The 16,217-nt window shown below is 40.6% G+C and overlaps 1 protein-coding gene and 1 long non-coding RNA gene across 3 annotated transcripts in view; one reads left to right on the top strand and one right to left on the bottom strand.

Annotated features, from left to right (window-relative positions):
• LOC116842226 (discoidin domain-containing receptor tyrosine kinase B-like) overlaps positions 1 to 16,217 on the bottom strand; it is a 168,294-nt gene that overhangs the window by 40,928 nt on the left and 111,149 nt on the right. The window contains exon 3 of the mRNA XM_032811128.1: positions 4,854 to 4,956. Within this exon, the coding sequence (XP_032667019.1) occupies positions 4,854 to 4,956 (103 nt within the window). The remainder of the gene's footprint in view (positions 1 to 4,853; positions 4,957 to 16,217) is intronic.
• Positions 1 to 16,217, top strand: part of LOC116842231 — a 139,655-nt gene that overhangs the window by 94,102 nt on the left and 29,336 nt on the right. The window lies entirely within an intron of this gene.

Raw genomic sequence — 16,217 nt, 5'->3', positions numbered from 1 at the left:
TATGTCTTGCCTATATTTTTGAGAAATAATAAGAAAAATTTTGAAAATCTTGGAGATTAATTGGTATCGCATCTAAGGGCAAGCATAAACAATTTGACATTGATTCGGATCAAAAGTTCCACTTTGAAGTGTAAGCAAACGTGACGAGATCAAATGACGTTTTGAGATTAAAAGCTTCTCTTTTTAACCCTCTACAACCCCCGATATTCATTTTGCTTCTAAAAGAATAGCGTAACAGAAAGTTTGGTTTATTACTGAGATATATTTCATTTTTATTGATTTTTCTATGTTGTTCATTTCAAATTATGTATTCATCCTGAACATGTTTCCATGTCTATTTTTATTTAATATTTAACTTAAAAAACGTAGATATACACTTTTTTCGAAACTACATGGCATAATAGAAATTAATTAATTGATACTACGTACGCGTACGAGACAGATGAAGGGAGAGAGAGAGACAAATATTCTTTTCATAGGCAGAATATTTATTTCATTTTGAAGTTACCGTTGCGGCGGTGCGTTTTACGATTTGCGCGATGTCATCGCGCGGAGTTTAGTCTAACTTCATGTGCCTCTCGTTTGGAAGTTCATTTAATAATTCGAACGAACAGGAGTGATGAGTTATTCGCGAGCGCCGATCGGAGGCGCTTTGCAGGACAACAGTTTTGCGAATCGTCGTGCATAATTTACGTTCCGCAAAAAATGCGCACGCGACGGAAAAAAGAGGTTAATCGAACGGTCCCCACGCAGTTCGCAGAGAAGATATTGTGTGCGCGCTTTCTCCGGCGGGGGAGATTCTCGGACTTTTAATTTCGAAAATGCCGCGGAGTTATTTTACCGTCTTGCTGTAAAAAGTCCATCCGCGCGATTATAACGTATACAGTGTGCCGTTATTATCATGCTTACTTACTGATAATAACGCTACTCATGTAAATGTTGCGCCACAAACTATATTTTATTTTTTATCTTATCACAATTCCACTTTTGCGACAATGTGGTTGCACATAAATATAATGTAGAATTTGTCATAATTTTTTGTGTGCAAAAATTGGCAAAAGAAAGCTCATTGAATCTGCAGTGACTCACGCCCTCGTGGCAGGGCGGAACCGCAGACTTTTAATTTCGGAAATGCCACGGAATTATCGTTTTACCGTTCCGCGCGCAATTATATCGTGCAGTTCCATTGCTATCGTGCTCCCCTGAACTGCGAAGAACAATTCGCGAGCAGCCCATTTCTGGGGTTTTAAGAACTTCCATGCTCCTCCGTAAAGTATACTTAAACAGCGAACATCCGTGATTTACTCACGCTTTCCCTCCCTCTTTCTCCTCCTCTTCCTCCCGTTGACGCTTCTCACGTTTTCTCTCAATTATTTACGTTTGTGCTAAATGGCGCTAATAAAAGTCCGCGCCTCGACTGGTCGAGTGTGGCGCCTCGTGCGCTTAATAACAAACTTAACTTCGTCGTCGAGATCGAGAAGATCTCTCCTCGTGTTCCGGGCCGTCTCTCGCCGACGATTGATTTCCGGATAGCGTTTGCGCGCCGTGTCTCGCGACGTACCACTTCTCGCGCTAACTCGGCCCTTATGATAAAAGAACTTTGTCGTCGCGTTTCTCAGCGCCGCTCTTCGGCGTCGCATCGACATTCACATTATTAAGCGAATCGCGGGAACAAAGTACACGGGACGTACTTGCGAAAACTCGCTACGTGTGTGGAGTGTCAACTAGGCGAGAGTGGAGCTCTCGCTGTTAATATTACAAAGCCACGAACCGACCGAACAGGGGAGTGAGAGAGAGAGAGAAAGAGAGAAAAAATTATGGCGTTCTCTCTCACTCGCTATTGCATAATATCCCCGAGCAGAAATTGAATCTAGTGATTGTCTAGTAATGACACAGAAAAGTTGGGTCTTACATTGCTACTAGCTAGGAATGTAACGCTCACTTCTCCTAGTGACTATAATCAGAAAAATTATCTAGTATCTAGGTACAAAAAAATAACTTGTAATTATAATTGATATAAGTACTAAACAGTTCTGATATCCGATTTCTATTCAGGATTTACCGATGATTTTCTGTCTCATTACTGTGTAATCTTTTTCATCTAGCCACTATCTATGTAATTGGTATAATTATTAGATAGTCCTGACATTCAAAAGACTAAATAAGAATATTTAATCAGTCACGAGTGACTGGCTAGAAAAGTTATCTAGTCATTACTATCTAGCTACTAGTCTTGAAATCTTCTCTACTAGATACGTTTTTGTTCGGGTCAAGCTATCTTCCGTCTCGTTAAAGATTATACACCGAGGTTCCACGTTGCGAAACTTCGTTTCAATGAAAGAATAATGTCCCGCGGCCGTACTTTTTATTATCGAATCTTTATATTCTTCAACAATATACTGCGCGGAATATACATGTAACGTTGCGCGGCGCTCCTCTTTCGCCGGGGCCGCGCCTTTATGTGCCTATATATACATATATATACGTATATATTATACACTCCCGTTATGTATACGTATATCATACACTCGCACGCGCACGAGAGAGGTTCCTTCGGACCGACAATTTGACGTATTCGAAGCTTCGGGCGGTCCTCATTTATCAGGCGCGTCTGACGTCTGATCAATGACCGCCCTTACCACTGCTTTAATTATCCGCTCTTGGAACGTAATAATCCGGCGATCCGCGTGTCGCGTCATTTACATATTGTATATATTTCGCTTAATTACAAATGGCGGCGCGGTTCGCTCTCGAGACTCGCTCCTGATGGCCGGGAGACGCCACGTGGAAAATTTCTTGGCGCTTGATTCCGCTCCCTGAAGTGAGGTTTCCCCAAAAATTTCGAACTCCGCTTGGAAAATCCACGCAGATCCAGGTCGGAAATGTAATGCTTCAATCGCACGGCGTCCACGTCGGAAACTCAAACAGATCCCATTTGCTCTCTCCAATTCGTTCTCTCAAAGATTTTCTCGTGGCTCTCATTTTGCGGAGAATTAAACGCAGTTTAGGATTAAACGCAATATATGAAATGCTTTGAGTGTGTACACTTTGCGGAGTATCAATATTTAAAAAGTTTAAAGTGACATAAATATAAATATCTGTTGAAATTATGCAACGAGATTTTCCTTCTTTGATAAAACTTGTGGTGCATGTTTATTACACAGAGAACTGCTCGTTATAGTCTCTTGTCGGCAATATTTCTAAATTCAAAGGGAAAAATTAAACATATCTAGACGCACGTTTGTGCATCATTAACTCTGAAAAGATTAAACGATATCAAATATTTCTATTTTTATCTTTTTTTTAGTTATTTTATTCTATATAATTCAGAAATTGGTATCTTTCTCTTTCTCTCTCTCACACACAATGAAATTCTTTACTTGATTCTAGTTGATAGTTGATAAGAGCATATCAACTTTACTTACTAAAGGAAGAAAAGTGTAATTCAGATTCTAGATAGAGAATCTCTTTTTAAGAAGAATAGGGCTTTCAATTGGTATCATAGCGAGATAACTTATTTCGGGACAAATTTGGACTGCAGTCCCGCAAAGAAACGAAAGAGTCCTTCATCGATTTTTTAAAATTTGGCAAAATAGTCTGAGTTAATTTTCAGTTGCACCAAGAAATTTTTTATCTATATTTATTTCGGTATATTTGAGATTATTTCTCCGAATTTTTCAATTTAGAACTTTGAACTTCTGATCACGATTTACGCAGCATCTAAGAAAATCTTGAGAAATTTTTGCCCAAATTTTCGCGCTTATCGGATTTTGTTGAAAACCGAAAATAGATCGATATTCTGTCGTAATCGATTATCCTTTTGTCTCACATATTACTTATACCTCATTTTTTAATAGCACTGAAATGTACTATTAAAATATTTGCTATATTTCCAGCGAAACTTGCTACGTTTCTTAGCAAGATGGTGCTTACTAACAGTCTATTCCTAGACTACTAAAAACATACCTAAATTGAAAAGAATTTATATGAAACGAAACTATGATATTCTGTGTGTACTTCCGTGTGTCGAGGGAAAAGCTTAATTTTTTCCAATTTCCTCGTTCCGTCCGCTTCTGCATGTCGGTTAAATAAATCGATCAATCGAGCGAAAACAAGCTGTTACACGCGTTACCTCTTTTCCTCTCTTTCTCTGCCTTGAAATATCTCTCTCTCTCCCTTTTTCCGGTCGCGCGGAGTATATACAACAACCGAATTAAATCGCAGTAAAGCGCGATCGTTCTCGCCGGGGCGGAGATTACAGTTCACTTAAAAATGCCGCACCGTCTCTTCCTCGGTCTGTGTCTCTATATAAAACGTGATTGCCGCTTCTCGGGCCGAGATAGAGATAGATAGATAGATAGAGAGAGAAAGAGAGAGGGAAAGAGAGAAGCGCGATTGCGCGCTTGACAGTCGCAGGCGCGCCCGGCATGTAACTCGAAGGAAATTAGGTTTGAATAAGTTAAATTCCCGGCCCGAGAGCGTCGTCGAATCAATATCGCTGTCGCGCGCTGCTGAAAAAGCAAACTCCCGCGGATATATAGTACGGGCTAGGTGAATAGCATCGCGTTGAGTTATAAACAGAACCCTCTTTCTTTCCCTCTCCGGCACGGGCGTGAAATATGGGTGAAACCGATTCGCGAAGGAGAGCGGAAAATAATGCGTGACACACTCGCTCGCGCGATCTCGCCGCGTTGAAACGGCGAGCCGTTGGACGGACGTTGTCGGACGTGTCCTACTCGTGTTGCATTAAAACGGTTAGTGTAGCGTATCTGTTCTCCTTCTCTCTCTCTCTCTTTCTCTCTATCTCTCTTAATGTCGCGGAAAGGGGCGCGTCGTAAAAGTAATGCACTCACCGGCCATTTCGCGGTCCGACGTTCGTCACATACGATGAGGACGCAGTGATAGCTGAATCCGGTATGTCGCCTGACTCCATCCCCAAGGACTGGTTGCATGATCCTGAAACACGAGCATGTTTAAGCTCAGTGAATGCGTCGCAGCGTGCCACAGATTTCGCGCGGATTGCCCTCGTTGTCGCGTTTCTGCGTCCGATCGTGCGACACGCGGAACATTTCCCGGCAGCTAATTGGCTAATCCAGGCTGATCCGCTGCAAAAGTTATGAATTCTGTCTGGGGAATTCGCGGAGATACAGATTTAAAAGATTCTGAGGGGGAGGTCACGGGCAAACCCAATTTGCTCTTCGCGACGTTTCTTCGGGAAAATTTTCTCTGGTTTTGAAATTTATTCCATAGACTTTAAGACACGGAAGGTTAAATGCGAACAAAATTTTTGTTTGAAGCGCAGCACAAAAATGGGAAAAATGACGTTGAAATTTGAAAGAATTTATGATAGAAAGAACATTCGTCTTTGGCTTCTCATTACATTAATCAAACGATCTACATTAAAAGGGAAGAATATTTAAAAATTAAGAAATATTTATTTGATATTTATTTTATTAACAGCATATTTACTTTTTTATACAATATAAAATATGTTTCAAGGAAGAAAGCATACATTTTTTTAAATTTTAAGAATTATCTTGATTCTTTATATTTCAAATTAATTTTATACGAGTCTATATTCTTTCATCGTTTCTAGTTATGAAGAAACCAATAATTGTTTTGTGCAATAATCTAAAACAATTATGCATGTAATGATTGATGAATATCGCGCGACAAATATTGCACAACGTCTTTAATATTTCGTCCTATCGAATTCAATAATTGATCCAAAACTAAAGATATCTTATTCGATTCCGTGAAAGTTTACTGATTTGCCTGACTAAAAGAAGGATGCGAATTTCCATCTCGATTGTAGACGGACAATCCATGTCTGGGATAAAGACGGAGTTTCCAATTGGTATCGCAGCACGATAACCCATTTTGGGACAAATTTCGGCATTCCGTTCGGAGTCTGCACCGTGCCCAGGGAGATCTTGAGAAATTTCTGCAGCGAAGTTGTGTTAGCGACTCTGCTTTGCGATGGCGCGTACGTAGCTACTACGTGCGACCGATAAAACGTACCGTCCGAGATGAAGTATTAGATACGGCTCTAATGACATTCAATCGCGAATCTAAGTGAGAGGAAACTCTGATAAGAGTGAGAGTCGTCGAAAGATTTTCGATGCACGTTGAAAGGAAATACTTGAAAATTTACACGTGGGATATAAAGTTCATTTCTGCGAAACGAAGTTTACTTTTGTGAGTAAACATTTATGGGATATAAATCTAAATTCCGCGAGAAATCTTCACGTATTTCTTTCTTTGTGTAATCATTCTTTGCGCAATCATTTTAAACGTCACATTACATCCCGTCTTCCCCATGAACAGTCGTGTTTTCTTATTAAAAAAAAAATTACTGCGTCTAAAATCTCGCAACGGCTCTCGCCTGCCAAAGCTTCTTTTCATTTGAATTTCTGATAATCAGAAATTCACAATAATCCGTGTTTATTTCTGCTGAATAAGCCAAAAATATTCGATGACTTTAGAAGAGACGACGGGAGACCAGGTTTCTCGTCTATTACCTATTTCCGTTTTCGATAATTGCTTCATCGCGGCTCTTTCGAGCGATTCTCTCTCTCTGTCTCCGCGCGACCGGCCGGCTCGACAATTATTGCTCGTGATTACTCGGAATAAATTTAAGTGTTCATCAGGAGACACGAACGTCTCGCGGGCGAGCTCTGCTCTCGAAATGCAACGTTCCACACCGCGAATACGGGCCTCTCGAAGCTACCATTGCGAGCGCTCGCGATGCATTGCGCGATGCGCAGTCGTGAGGCTTTTCAAACGAGAGGAGTCGATTGAAAGAGACAATTGTGCGTGGTATCGAGCTGGTGGCACAGAGAGAGAGAGAGAGAGAGGGGGAGAGGGAGAGCAGTCTTTAAAGTTCGAGTGTGTTCGCGGGAATCACGAACGTAAACAGCAATTACGACGTCGTCGTCGACGTCGTCGCCGTTGCCGTCGCCGCAATCGTTGTTCGCGAAGTTGGGATAAGTGGCAAATGGCTGGAAGCCTCGAGGCGCATCGCCGCCGGGATATTATCCAATCGCTATACTTATTAGTCTTTCAGCGATCTCATTCACGTTTCAATTTGCGTTACGTTTACTGTCATTCGGTTGTAATCTTTCCATTAAAGTTTTCGTCGGACAACAAAAAGCTGCGCGCGCGAGCGGAACTCCCTTTCTCCCTCCTTCCTACCCTCCTGCCTCCGTCCGTTCGTCCCGGTAGTTCCCGTGGTCGTTCATCCGTGGAAAATTCGTCGCGGAAAATTCATACCGCTGCGTGTGGTGGATCAATCGCCCTGAATAAATTTATTCTGTGAGATCGAGCGGCGATCTCCGCTGTCCCGCGATTTTATTTACAATTAAGAGGGGCTCGAGCGTGCGCGCGCGCGATTGCAGTCGCGTATCGCGGATATTTCCAAGTAGAAAAATTGCCCGAGAAAATTGCTCACTAGCCAGAAACTGGCTGGGATTTATTAGACAGTGACTGTTGAGAAACTGGACAGATGAGTATTGGTCAGCAATTATACTGAGAAAAAGAAATTGTGAAATTATAGCTAAAGTTACTTTCGGCCTCAGTTATATTTTTTGGTCGCTTTAACACAAAAATAATAATAACAACATGCGAGATTATTATTATTAATATTATAGTACAATTTGACTAAAAAATGGTTTTTTGACCATAATTTGTATTTTTTGACCATAATTATTTCTTTGTTTGATAGTTACAAATGTTGAAACATTTTTCTGTCAGAATAGGCAACAAAAAATATTGAGTAAATGCTAGGCAGTTGCTGTCTAGTAAAACTCGAATAATACTGGCTTATGTTTCTTCATCAGTTACTAATCGAAAACTAAAGAAGAATACATGGTAATTAAAAATCAAGCTACAACATCTCAATAATGACTCTACCTTTTGAAACATGAGTCTTATTTTTATATTGAATAATAAAATGCAATATTTTACAATATAGAATCGGTATAGATCAATATAGAATATATTCAATATATAATCCATATAGAAACAATGAAAATTATTCGGTAGAATTTTGTGTAGAAAAAAGAAAGTTTGGTTAGAAACTGATAAAAAAACTGGCTAGTTTTGCCGTTTAATTACTGGCAAAGCAAGCGTCATCCAAACTGGCCAGAAATTAGCTAGTAACTAAAATTTCTGATCAGAATAGAAAGATCTTACTCTTTCGACTTGGGCACGTCTCATTGTGTTGAATTTAAATTCTGGAGTGATTTGCGTTGCAGTTTCATCTTCGAAAGCTCGACGAGCGAGAAGAAGATGACGAGTTGGTAGTTCCGGTAATTATCAACTTCTTAAGGGAGAGCTTCTTTTCAAAAGTGAGGAAATGACGCTAGAAGTCGGCGATTTGGGCGGGAGTTTTTAGTTTTCTTAGTTAAGAATAGTATTGCGTTTTATGAAGCCTCGTATAAGACTTGGCGAGGTAGACGCCTCAAACTGAACCGAGTTAAAATAGAAGCAAATAAATTCCGAACTGGGTTGAAATTAGGTTAGAAAGAAGTTCGCTTTTGAGCGATCTGTGGAGAACCAACCTAGCCAATTAAATAATTCCGCTAACTAATGTAATAATATTTTATGAACGTGTCTGCGCACCTCTCTATTGGCGTTGTCTTGGGTTGACTCGTCGATGCGCGGTGATTGACTCTATTCCTTATATAACGCGTCTTAATTATTACTGATGAATAGTAATATCGAATTAAGCATGTCCAAGTATTCTAAATTCGCTCACCTCCCTTACTTCTCTACCTGTAATTCGAGAATTTAGAGGGAAAATAAATTTCGAGAAAATCACACGATTTTAATTTTTTATCGCTGTGCTTAGACTTGGAAATAATTTCAAGAGACACGAGTACAAATGTTATCGAAATTAATATCCCAGGTTTCACATGACTGAGCGATTTAATATCCCGAGAAAAATATTAAATCATTCAATCACGTAAATTCGGGTCAGCAAGAGCTATCGCAGGTTTTTTGGCATGACAATTTAATCCGCGAGAGAATAATAATATTTCTCGAACAAACGATACGTTCTTCAGAGTTTTTCTGTCTGATTTAATATTGATATTAATTAATATTCACTACGTCAAGGTTGAAAAGGTCGGTTTGACGGCGCTTCAAAGATTGCGAAAATTCTACCACGCTTATCGTTCTCCTTGAAAAATTATCATTCGCCTGCGAATTAAATTGTCACGTCAAAAACCCCACGGTGGCTCTCAATGGCCTGATTTTACGCACTTTCAAACACCGCAGGGTCTTTAAATATTAAGTTAGTCAACAAGCTCGATTTTCTGTCCCTATCGAACCCTAAACCCACCACCTATGAAAAGAAAGCATAAAGAAGACAGGCAAATTCTGGAAAAATGTTATTGGAGGATCACAGACACGGGTGACGATAGATTATTGGTGGACGAGAAATTCTTTTTTGTTGAATGCAATAAAGACAAAATATGAGAAATCAAACCAAACTATTTGACTGACTCAGTACTCGTTTATATCGTTCAGTTTATGACGCGACAAATTCTACTTATTAGGCAATTTATTTGGAAAAGTTGGACATGTTTTTATGAACAGTAATGAAAACGCATGCTTCATATTTAATGAAAATATCCTATATTCATCATATATCCCATCCTTGGCATTTCCCAAGCAATTGTCTGACTTCAAATCTATAAAATGACTTATCTTTGGCAAATCGTGTTATGTTTGTGTGAAAGTATCTGTCATCGATATTCAGCATTATTTTCAGCACGATATTCATCTACTACTTTTCCAGCAATTGTCCGATCTAAAATCTGTAAAATCTTTTGATCCAATGGAATCAGGCCGACAATGCGACGAGTTTTCGTCAAATTCCAACAATGCGAATCCAAATTTTAATTGCACCCACGACATAGACACACACACACACACATATATACACATACACATACATTTGTCAGCGCGTTCTTATGCGCCCACGTCTGCACAAAGCGCACCGTGAGCGCTGTAGCAGCCGTGTGATTTATCGTCGGAAGTATGACAACGGAATCTACGTGGAATAGCGAATGGAGCCTCCACGGCGGGGTTGGAGACATGAGGACGACGCGTCCTCCTTCCGTTTCTCAAATCAGCGAGCAGGAAGAATCGTTCGCGTATAGCTGGGTTCTGATCTTATTGGTCTCTCGCTCTCTTCGTCTCTTTTTCTCTCTCTCCCTCCCTCTCTGTTTCTCTCGCTAAGAGGAACATACAATCGAACGTGAGCACGCGTATATGGTCGATTAAATCTTTTCGCATGCCCGTCAGCTCCGCGGTTTATGTTGGTTCGCCTAACCCTCTTTAGAGCGGCCGCGAGAGAGGTAAACGATCGGTCTGAAGTCGGGCAGGACGGGGTTGGAGTGAAGAAGGAATTCTTTCTCGCTTCTCGCGCGGAGGAAGTCGGGCAATAAACATTGTGATCGTCGCTATTGCCGCGGCTCGCTCTCGAAAGTAGCGTTAAGGAGGGCGGCGGTGGTGCTTCTATCAAAATCTACTAGACGTCGTTACAGCGAAATCCACTAAAAACTTCATAGATCTCTCGGACGGGCGGGCGGGTAGGGCGCGCGCCGCTCGAAAATTCGCGGGAGAAAGCTTTGCGGTGTTAGCAAAGCGAGGAATATCGTCGGGCGTGACAAAAGGTCGCCGTGAAAAACATTTTCACGAGGGTTTAACTGGCCTGACTCGCGATAGCGAGAGGACGCTATTTGCGGCGGAAGTATTTTCATAACGTCGCTCGCGTCGTGCGATTTTTACCTAGGTCCTTTCTCGGCTGTCCTTTTTTCATTCTCTCTTTCTCTCTTTTTTTTCCCTTTTTTTCTGTACCAGAAATAAACGGATAGTCATGATCAGAAACGCTTCATAAGCATATAGAGTTCCTCTTTTGATTCAAATAGATGCAAGAGTGTTTTTAATGATCCGAGGCCCGTATTAAGGGCTGTATTATGCCATATGTGAAAACTTGACCGAAAAAATACTGACTTCTTTTTCGCAAAGTTTACGTCGTATTGATTGCAAAGAATTGTAAATACTTCCATGCAATTATTTGCGCAACAATGATTTGGAGTATTGGCTGCATTCAGCTGAGGAAACTGCTTTACATTGCTGCAAAACTCGTGAATCTGATTGAATGAATGTGCCCTTAGATTCAACCAAGATTAAAAACACATACCAGTCAGACTCATGAATTTTGTCCAGAAGCTTTTCTTCCTGAACAAAGCCATTGCCCAATGGAAATGATAAAACATTTTTAAAATTGACCTCGAGCTGTCAGCGCAAATATTTGCCTGATACAAAAGTTCCGCGGCCTGCACACTCTGAACGTGTGTTTGCTGCACTTAGAAAAATTTCGAGGAACATAGTAGTATCTTCACGACTGAACTTGGAAGCTTAAAATTATACGAAAAGTTTGCCGAGAGATTTCTATGTACGCGCGGTTATATTCCCCGCTAAATATGGTCAAACAGAGCAGAGCACATATTTATATAAGATCTATTTGTACTAAAGATACGGAAAGGCATATGTGATCTTGTTAGCGACTGACGGCATGACATTTCGACGATCGCCTCTACGTTACCGACATTTTTGAAGTTTGTCATCCACTTTGACATATCTCTAATTAATCATGACTTGAAACATATCGAGGTAGCCGAACTGTGCTTCGTTGAACTTAGAGTTAGATCTCAATCGTATGATATATGTGACGTTATGTGACGATATATGTGACCTAAAATCTTTACTTGAATCAAAAGAAAAGTAAACTAGGTCATTTACTTGAATTATCATACATAGCGATATGACGCTATATTTGCAATCATAATTCACGGAAAAATCCACATCTAACTCAAAATTCAGATCTGATTATCTTGCTGATTTCAAGTTAAAACTATCATTAGGGACTTTTTATCCATTCAACGTAGACTTATAATATTTTATGCACTTTACAAAGTTTGCTTGTTGCGCGCAAATGCGAAAATAAGATTCATCCTTTATCCTGCTACTCTCACGAACGCTACACGTTGGTGACTCTGTCAAATGTTGCCAAAATAATCAAATCACGTGTCTATTAAGACAATTAATCACTTTTTTTTTAATGCATTCGTCTCAACCTACAAATAATATTTGAAACTTTAAATTAAGTTTTTTTTTAATTTAATAAGAATGAACAGAAAAACGTTCAAGTTTTATTTCAAATATATTTACCGCCTAAAATATTATGCTGTCAATCAATTTTTCGATTCCGTTCTTACAAAAAATATCAATATTCTCCCTATTTTACATATTAATTGTGCAATGACTCACAGAATGATTGATATCTCGCTTTTCGACGCATTGCGCACTTTGCGTCGTCAGCGCGCTGACTCGCGCCCTTTGGCTTGCGACGACGGAATCCCGTCTTCTCTCACCCCGTTGCTCCAGCAAACGCGAATTAGTCACACGCGTGAATACGATAGGTGTCGTAGATCGCAGGCGGCAGCGACGCATCCCGCGTTTCTCTTTCTTTCGTGTCGCTGGTGACTGGCGCGCGCTGATTTCCACCGTTTTCGATCGAACGTTTGACATGTGTTTCTTTTCTCTTATCTGCTCTATTTGCGGATTGGGACAAAGCGTGCGCGCGCGCGCATTCGCAAGGGGCGGGAGAATATTTGCGCAGACCAGCGGGAGAGATAGAGTGCGAGAATTCTATGAATAAGTTTCCAAGTTCAAATGCTCATGCGATTTCCATGCGTCTCTCTTACTCCCTCTCTCTTTCTGTCTCGATGTGCAGGTGCAGGATGCCTGCCGGTATCCGCGAGAGGTGCTTACAAAACGTCCCTTGTCGGCGCCGTAACGCAACAATACGGCCACGCGTGTAGAGAAACTTACTCCGAAGTTAGACGGAATTCCTTTGTTACGATAAATCGCGCACTTTCTGCGGCGTTTCAATTCTTCTCGGTCGGTTATTGAGTCGCGCTAGGAATAACCAGGAAGATGTAGTAATTTCATGTGGAATACGCGGGACCTGGGACAGGCAGCACCGTATCTCCATAAAGCACACTGTTTTACTGATAAAATATAAAAGATAAGATTCCCTCAGCATTGCGATTTCTTAATAAAATGAAATATAAAATTCTCAGAGCATCTGCGGTCATTTCACTAAGAAAATGAAAGCACATTCTCAACGTCTGTAATTATTGTATTGATAAAATATATCAGCGAGCGTTTAGCGACGATCGCTCTAACAAATGCGAAGCGTCGCGACGCGAATAGCATTCTATTCGCGAGAATGTGCATATATGAAAGCATTTTAAATACACTGGTCCAAGGAAAATAATTAATTATTTAATCCTGCGTCGTTTCCCGAACGGAAATAAATCCATTTTACGCCTTGATGTACTTTATAATAGAATCTGCTTGAATATATGTTCATTATTAGTGATTCATTAAAAATAACGTTTCATTACCGGGTTTCAATCGATTGACGTCATATACGTGACGCACAATCCGCGCGATAATGTCGGCGAGGTTTCTAATTAACTCTTCATTTTCATAATGTCTGCTCAAATCCCATGTATCTTATTTTATTTTAATAATAAGATAATTGCAGATTGCTGAGCATTTTTTGTTTGCTTTATCAATGGAACAATTATATACACAAATCTTTTCTCTCTCTCTCTCTCTCTCTCTCTCTCTCTGTGACAGAGTCTTATTTTATATTACTAATAAAATAATTCTGAGGATTTGGAAAATAATTTTTTATTAATAGAATAAAATTGCAGTGTTTCTGAAAATTTTATTTATTTCATTAATAAAATAATTATAGGAAGAGATTCAAAAAGGGAACGCGCTGATATATTTTATTGATAAAATAATTACATAATAACATAATTACATAATTATATAATAATAACAGAGAATGTTTTTTTATTTCCTCAGTAAAATAATCGCAGATGCTTTGAGGATTTTACATTTTATTTTATTAAGAAATAATTGAGAACAGATACTGAGAGAATCTTATTTCTTATATTTTATAACAGTGAAACAGGGTGTTTTATGAAGATCCTGAGAGCCTTTTATATTTTATCCAATTGCAATATTTTATTAACAACTCGCGTTCTCACGTAACTTATTTTATGACGGACGGCTCGTGTCGGCTCTGCCTCTGCTTCCGAGCGTTTGAAAGAAACACATTCGCACGTGTTCGCCGCTATTTATAACTCGCCGATACCCGAACATTTCGCACGTTGCACGCGCGTGTAACACGCGTCGTCGCGTCGTTCCTCCGCCGAAATCTCTCTGTTTTCTATAATACAGTTTGTACTTGTCGGAATGCGCGCCGTGCGCTTCCCTCGACTACGGTGCCAGTAAGTAACGGCTCTCCGTGCTATTGTCCGGGTGGTAGAATCCTGACGCGAGGTCGGTGGTATACGAGGCGTTTCGTGGATTCATTGCGACGCATTCCACGTCGAACTATTCGTCTTGCCAGGTGGCGTGCAATTTGGCGAACCCGAGGACACGACAGCCGGAAATCCGGACACCACGGCCGCAGTCAGCGCCACGAAGACACCTTCGGGGACTGGCGGATGCGCGTCTTGGTGTCCTCATAGTTCCGCAACGTTAGCTGCGCGAGCGAGAGCGAACTGTGGCGATTCATTCCGATAATTTCGCTGCTAGTATAATTTTCAATTTCGCACTTGCGAACTACGACGCACGCGGGAATATCCCTCCGGAAGTGACCGCGTCTTCCAGCAGCGTCTGCTATTCTCATCGAGGGCAAGTCGCGATCGTAGTTGTTTCCACGAAAAATGCGATATTTGGACATGGGGTGACGTGCGAAATGCGGATTTTACGTTACAGTTTGGTTTTTTTTTTGTGATAATAATTCGACGTATACAAGTTTGGTTAATATTTCCCTTTTCTCAAATTAATATTGGCAGAAACGGGGCAAATACGCAGACGAAAAGACAATTCTTTTCTATTTGCTTCTAACTCCAATTTATTAGCAAGATAATAATTCCTAGCGTCTCTTCTATCTCTTCTTTCGAGATAAAACAAATTTCAATTAGTCGTAATCGATTTTTGTTCCCGCAAAATGTCGGTTTCACCGTGATGGACGACAGGTACGTGAAAAATGCGAGTTACGTTGCAATTTGGCTCTTTTTCATAATAACAATGCGACAAACACAGGTTAGATTAATTTTTGTTTGTCAAATTCATATTGGCAGAAACGGGGCAAACATAGTTAGAAATATAGTTCTTTCCTATTTTCCTTCTAATTCCAGCTTATTAACGACAGAAGTATTCTCAGGGTCTTCTGTCTTGTTTGGGGATAAAACAACTCGCAATTAGTCGTAATTGAATTTTCTTTCTACGAGATATCGATTTCGCAGCTCCTGGCAAAAGGCGACGTGCAAAATGCACATGCTATAACTTGGTTTTTCTCGCGATAATGATTCGTTAAACGCAGACAGGATTAACCCGGCAAATTGATACCGGCAGGAATACGAGTGAAAAGGTAGATATTTTTTTCATTTTATTTCTAATTCCAGATCTGGAAATTAACGCGACAACAATTCCGTGTTGGTGGCACAAAGGTTATCAAATACAAATAGTATTTAACTAAAAAATAATGACTAAATGAGGTACGACTATACAAAGCCGTATCAATATCTATTTTATAAGATAGTCAATAACAATCTTATAAAAGCAGATTTAAACATTACACAAGACATGTTGGAAAAGATTACCACACTTGTGCGATCAACAGGCTCAAAGAAACGTCCCATGCGACGTAACGCAACACGCGTTCTCATTAGTCTCATTCTCATCTCTTTTTAGTCACCGTGGAGAGGAAACGACGTGGGGGATCTTACTATCAGTTCGTTACACGGCGCAATTATGCGGGACAGTTGTTCCCGTCAAGTTCCGAAACGAGTCCGCGTTTCGCATGACGAACGGCGTGCAGACGTTGCCGTCGACCTCGTCCTCGCTCACGTCGTCGACGACGTTAATCCCGTTCGCGTTCCCGGATGTTAACGCTTCACACGAATATGCTAAAGCTCCCGGTGCGAGGTATTCTTCGCGTCACCTGGTCCACTCAGTTGCCCGTTACTACTACCGAATGAAAATCCGGCTTGGAAAGTTTCTCGTTTCGGCGCACGCGGGGAGGATGCTCTCTCTCCCTCTCTCTCTCTCTC

This window comes from Odontomachus brunneus, unplaced genomic scaffold (assembly GCF_010583005.1).
Source record: "Odontomachus brunneus isolate Ranch 3 - 2012 unplaced genomic scaffold, Obru_v1 Obru_scaffold_023, whole genome shotgun sequence".
In the NCBI taxonomy this organism is placed as follows: Eukaryota; Metazoa; Arthropoda; class Insecta; order Hymenoptera; family Formicidae; genus Odontomachus; species Odontomachus brunneus.
The sequence above is the reverse complement of the archived record's forward strand: the minus strand, read 5'-3'. Positions and strand labels throughout refer to the sequence as shown.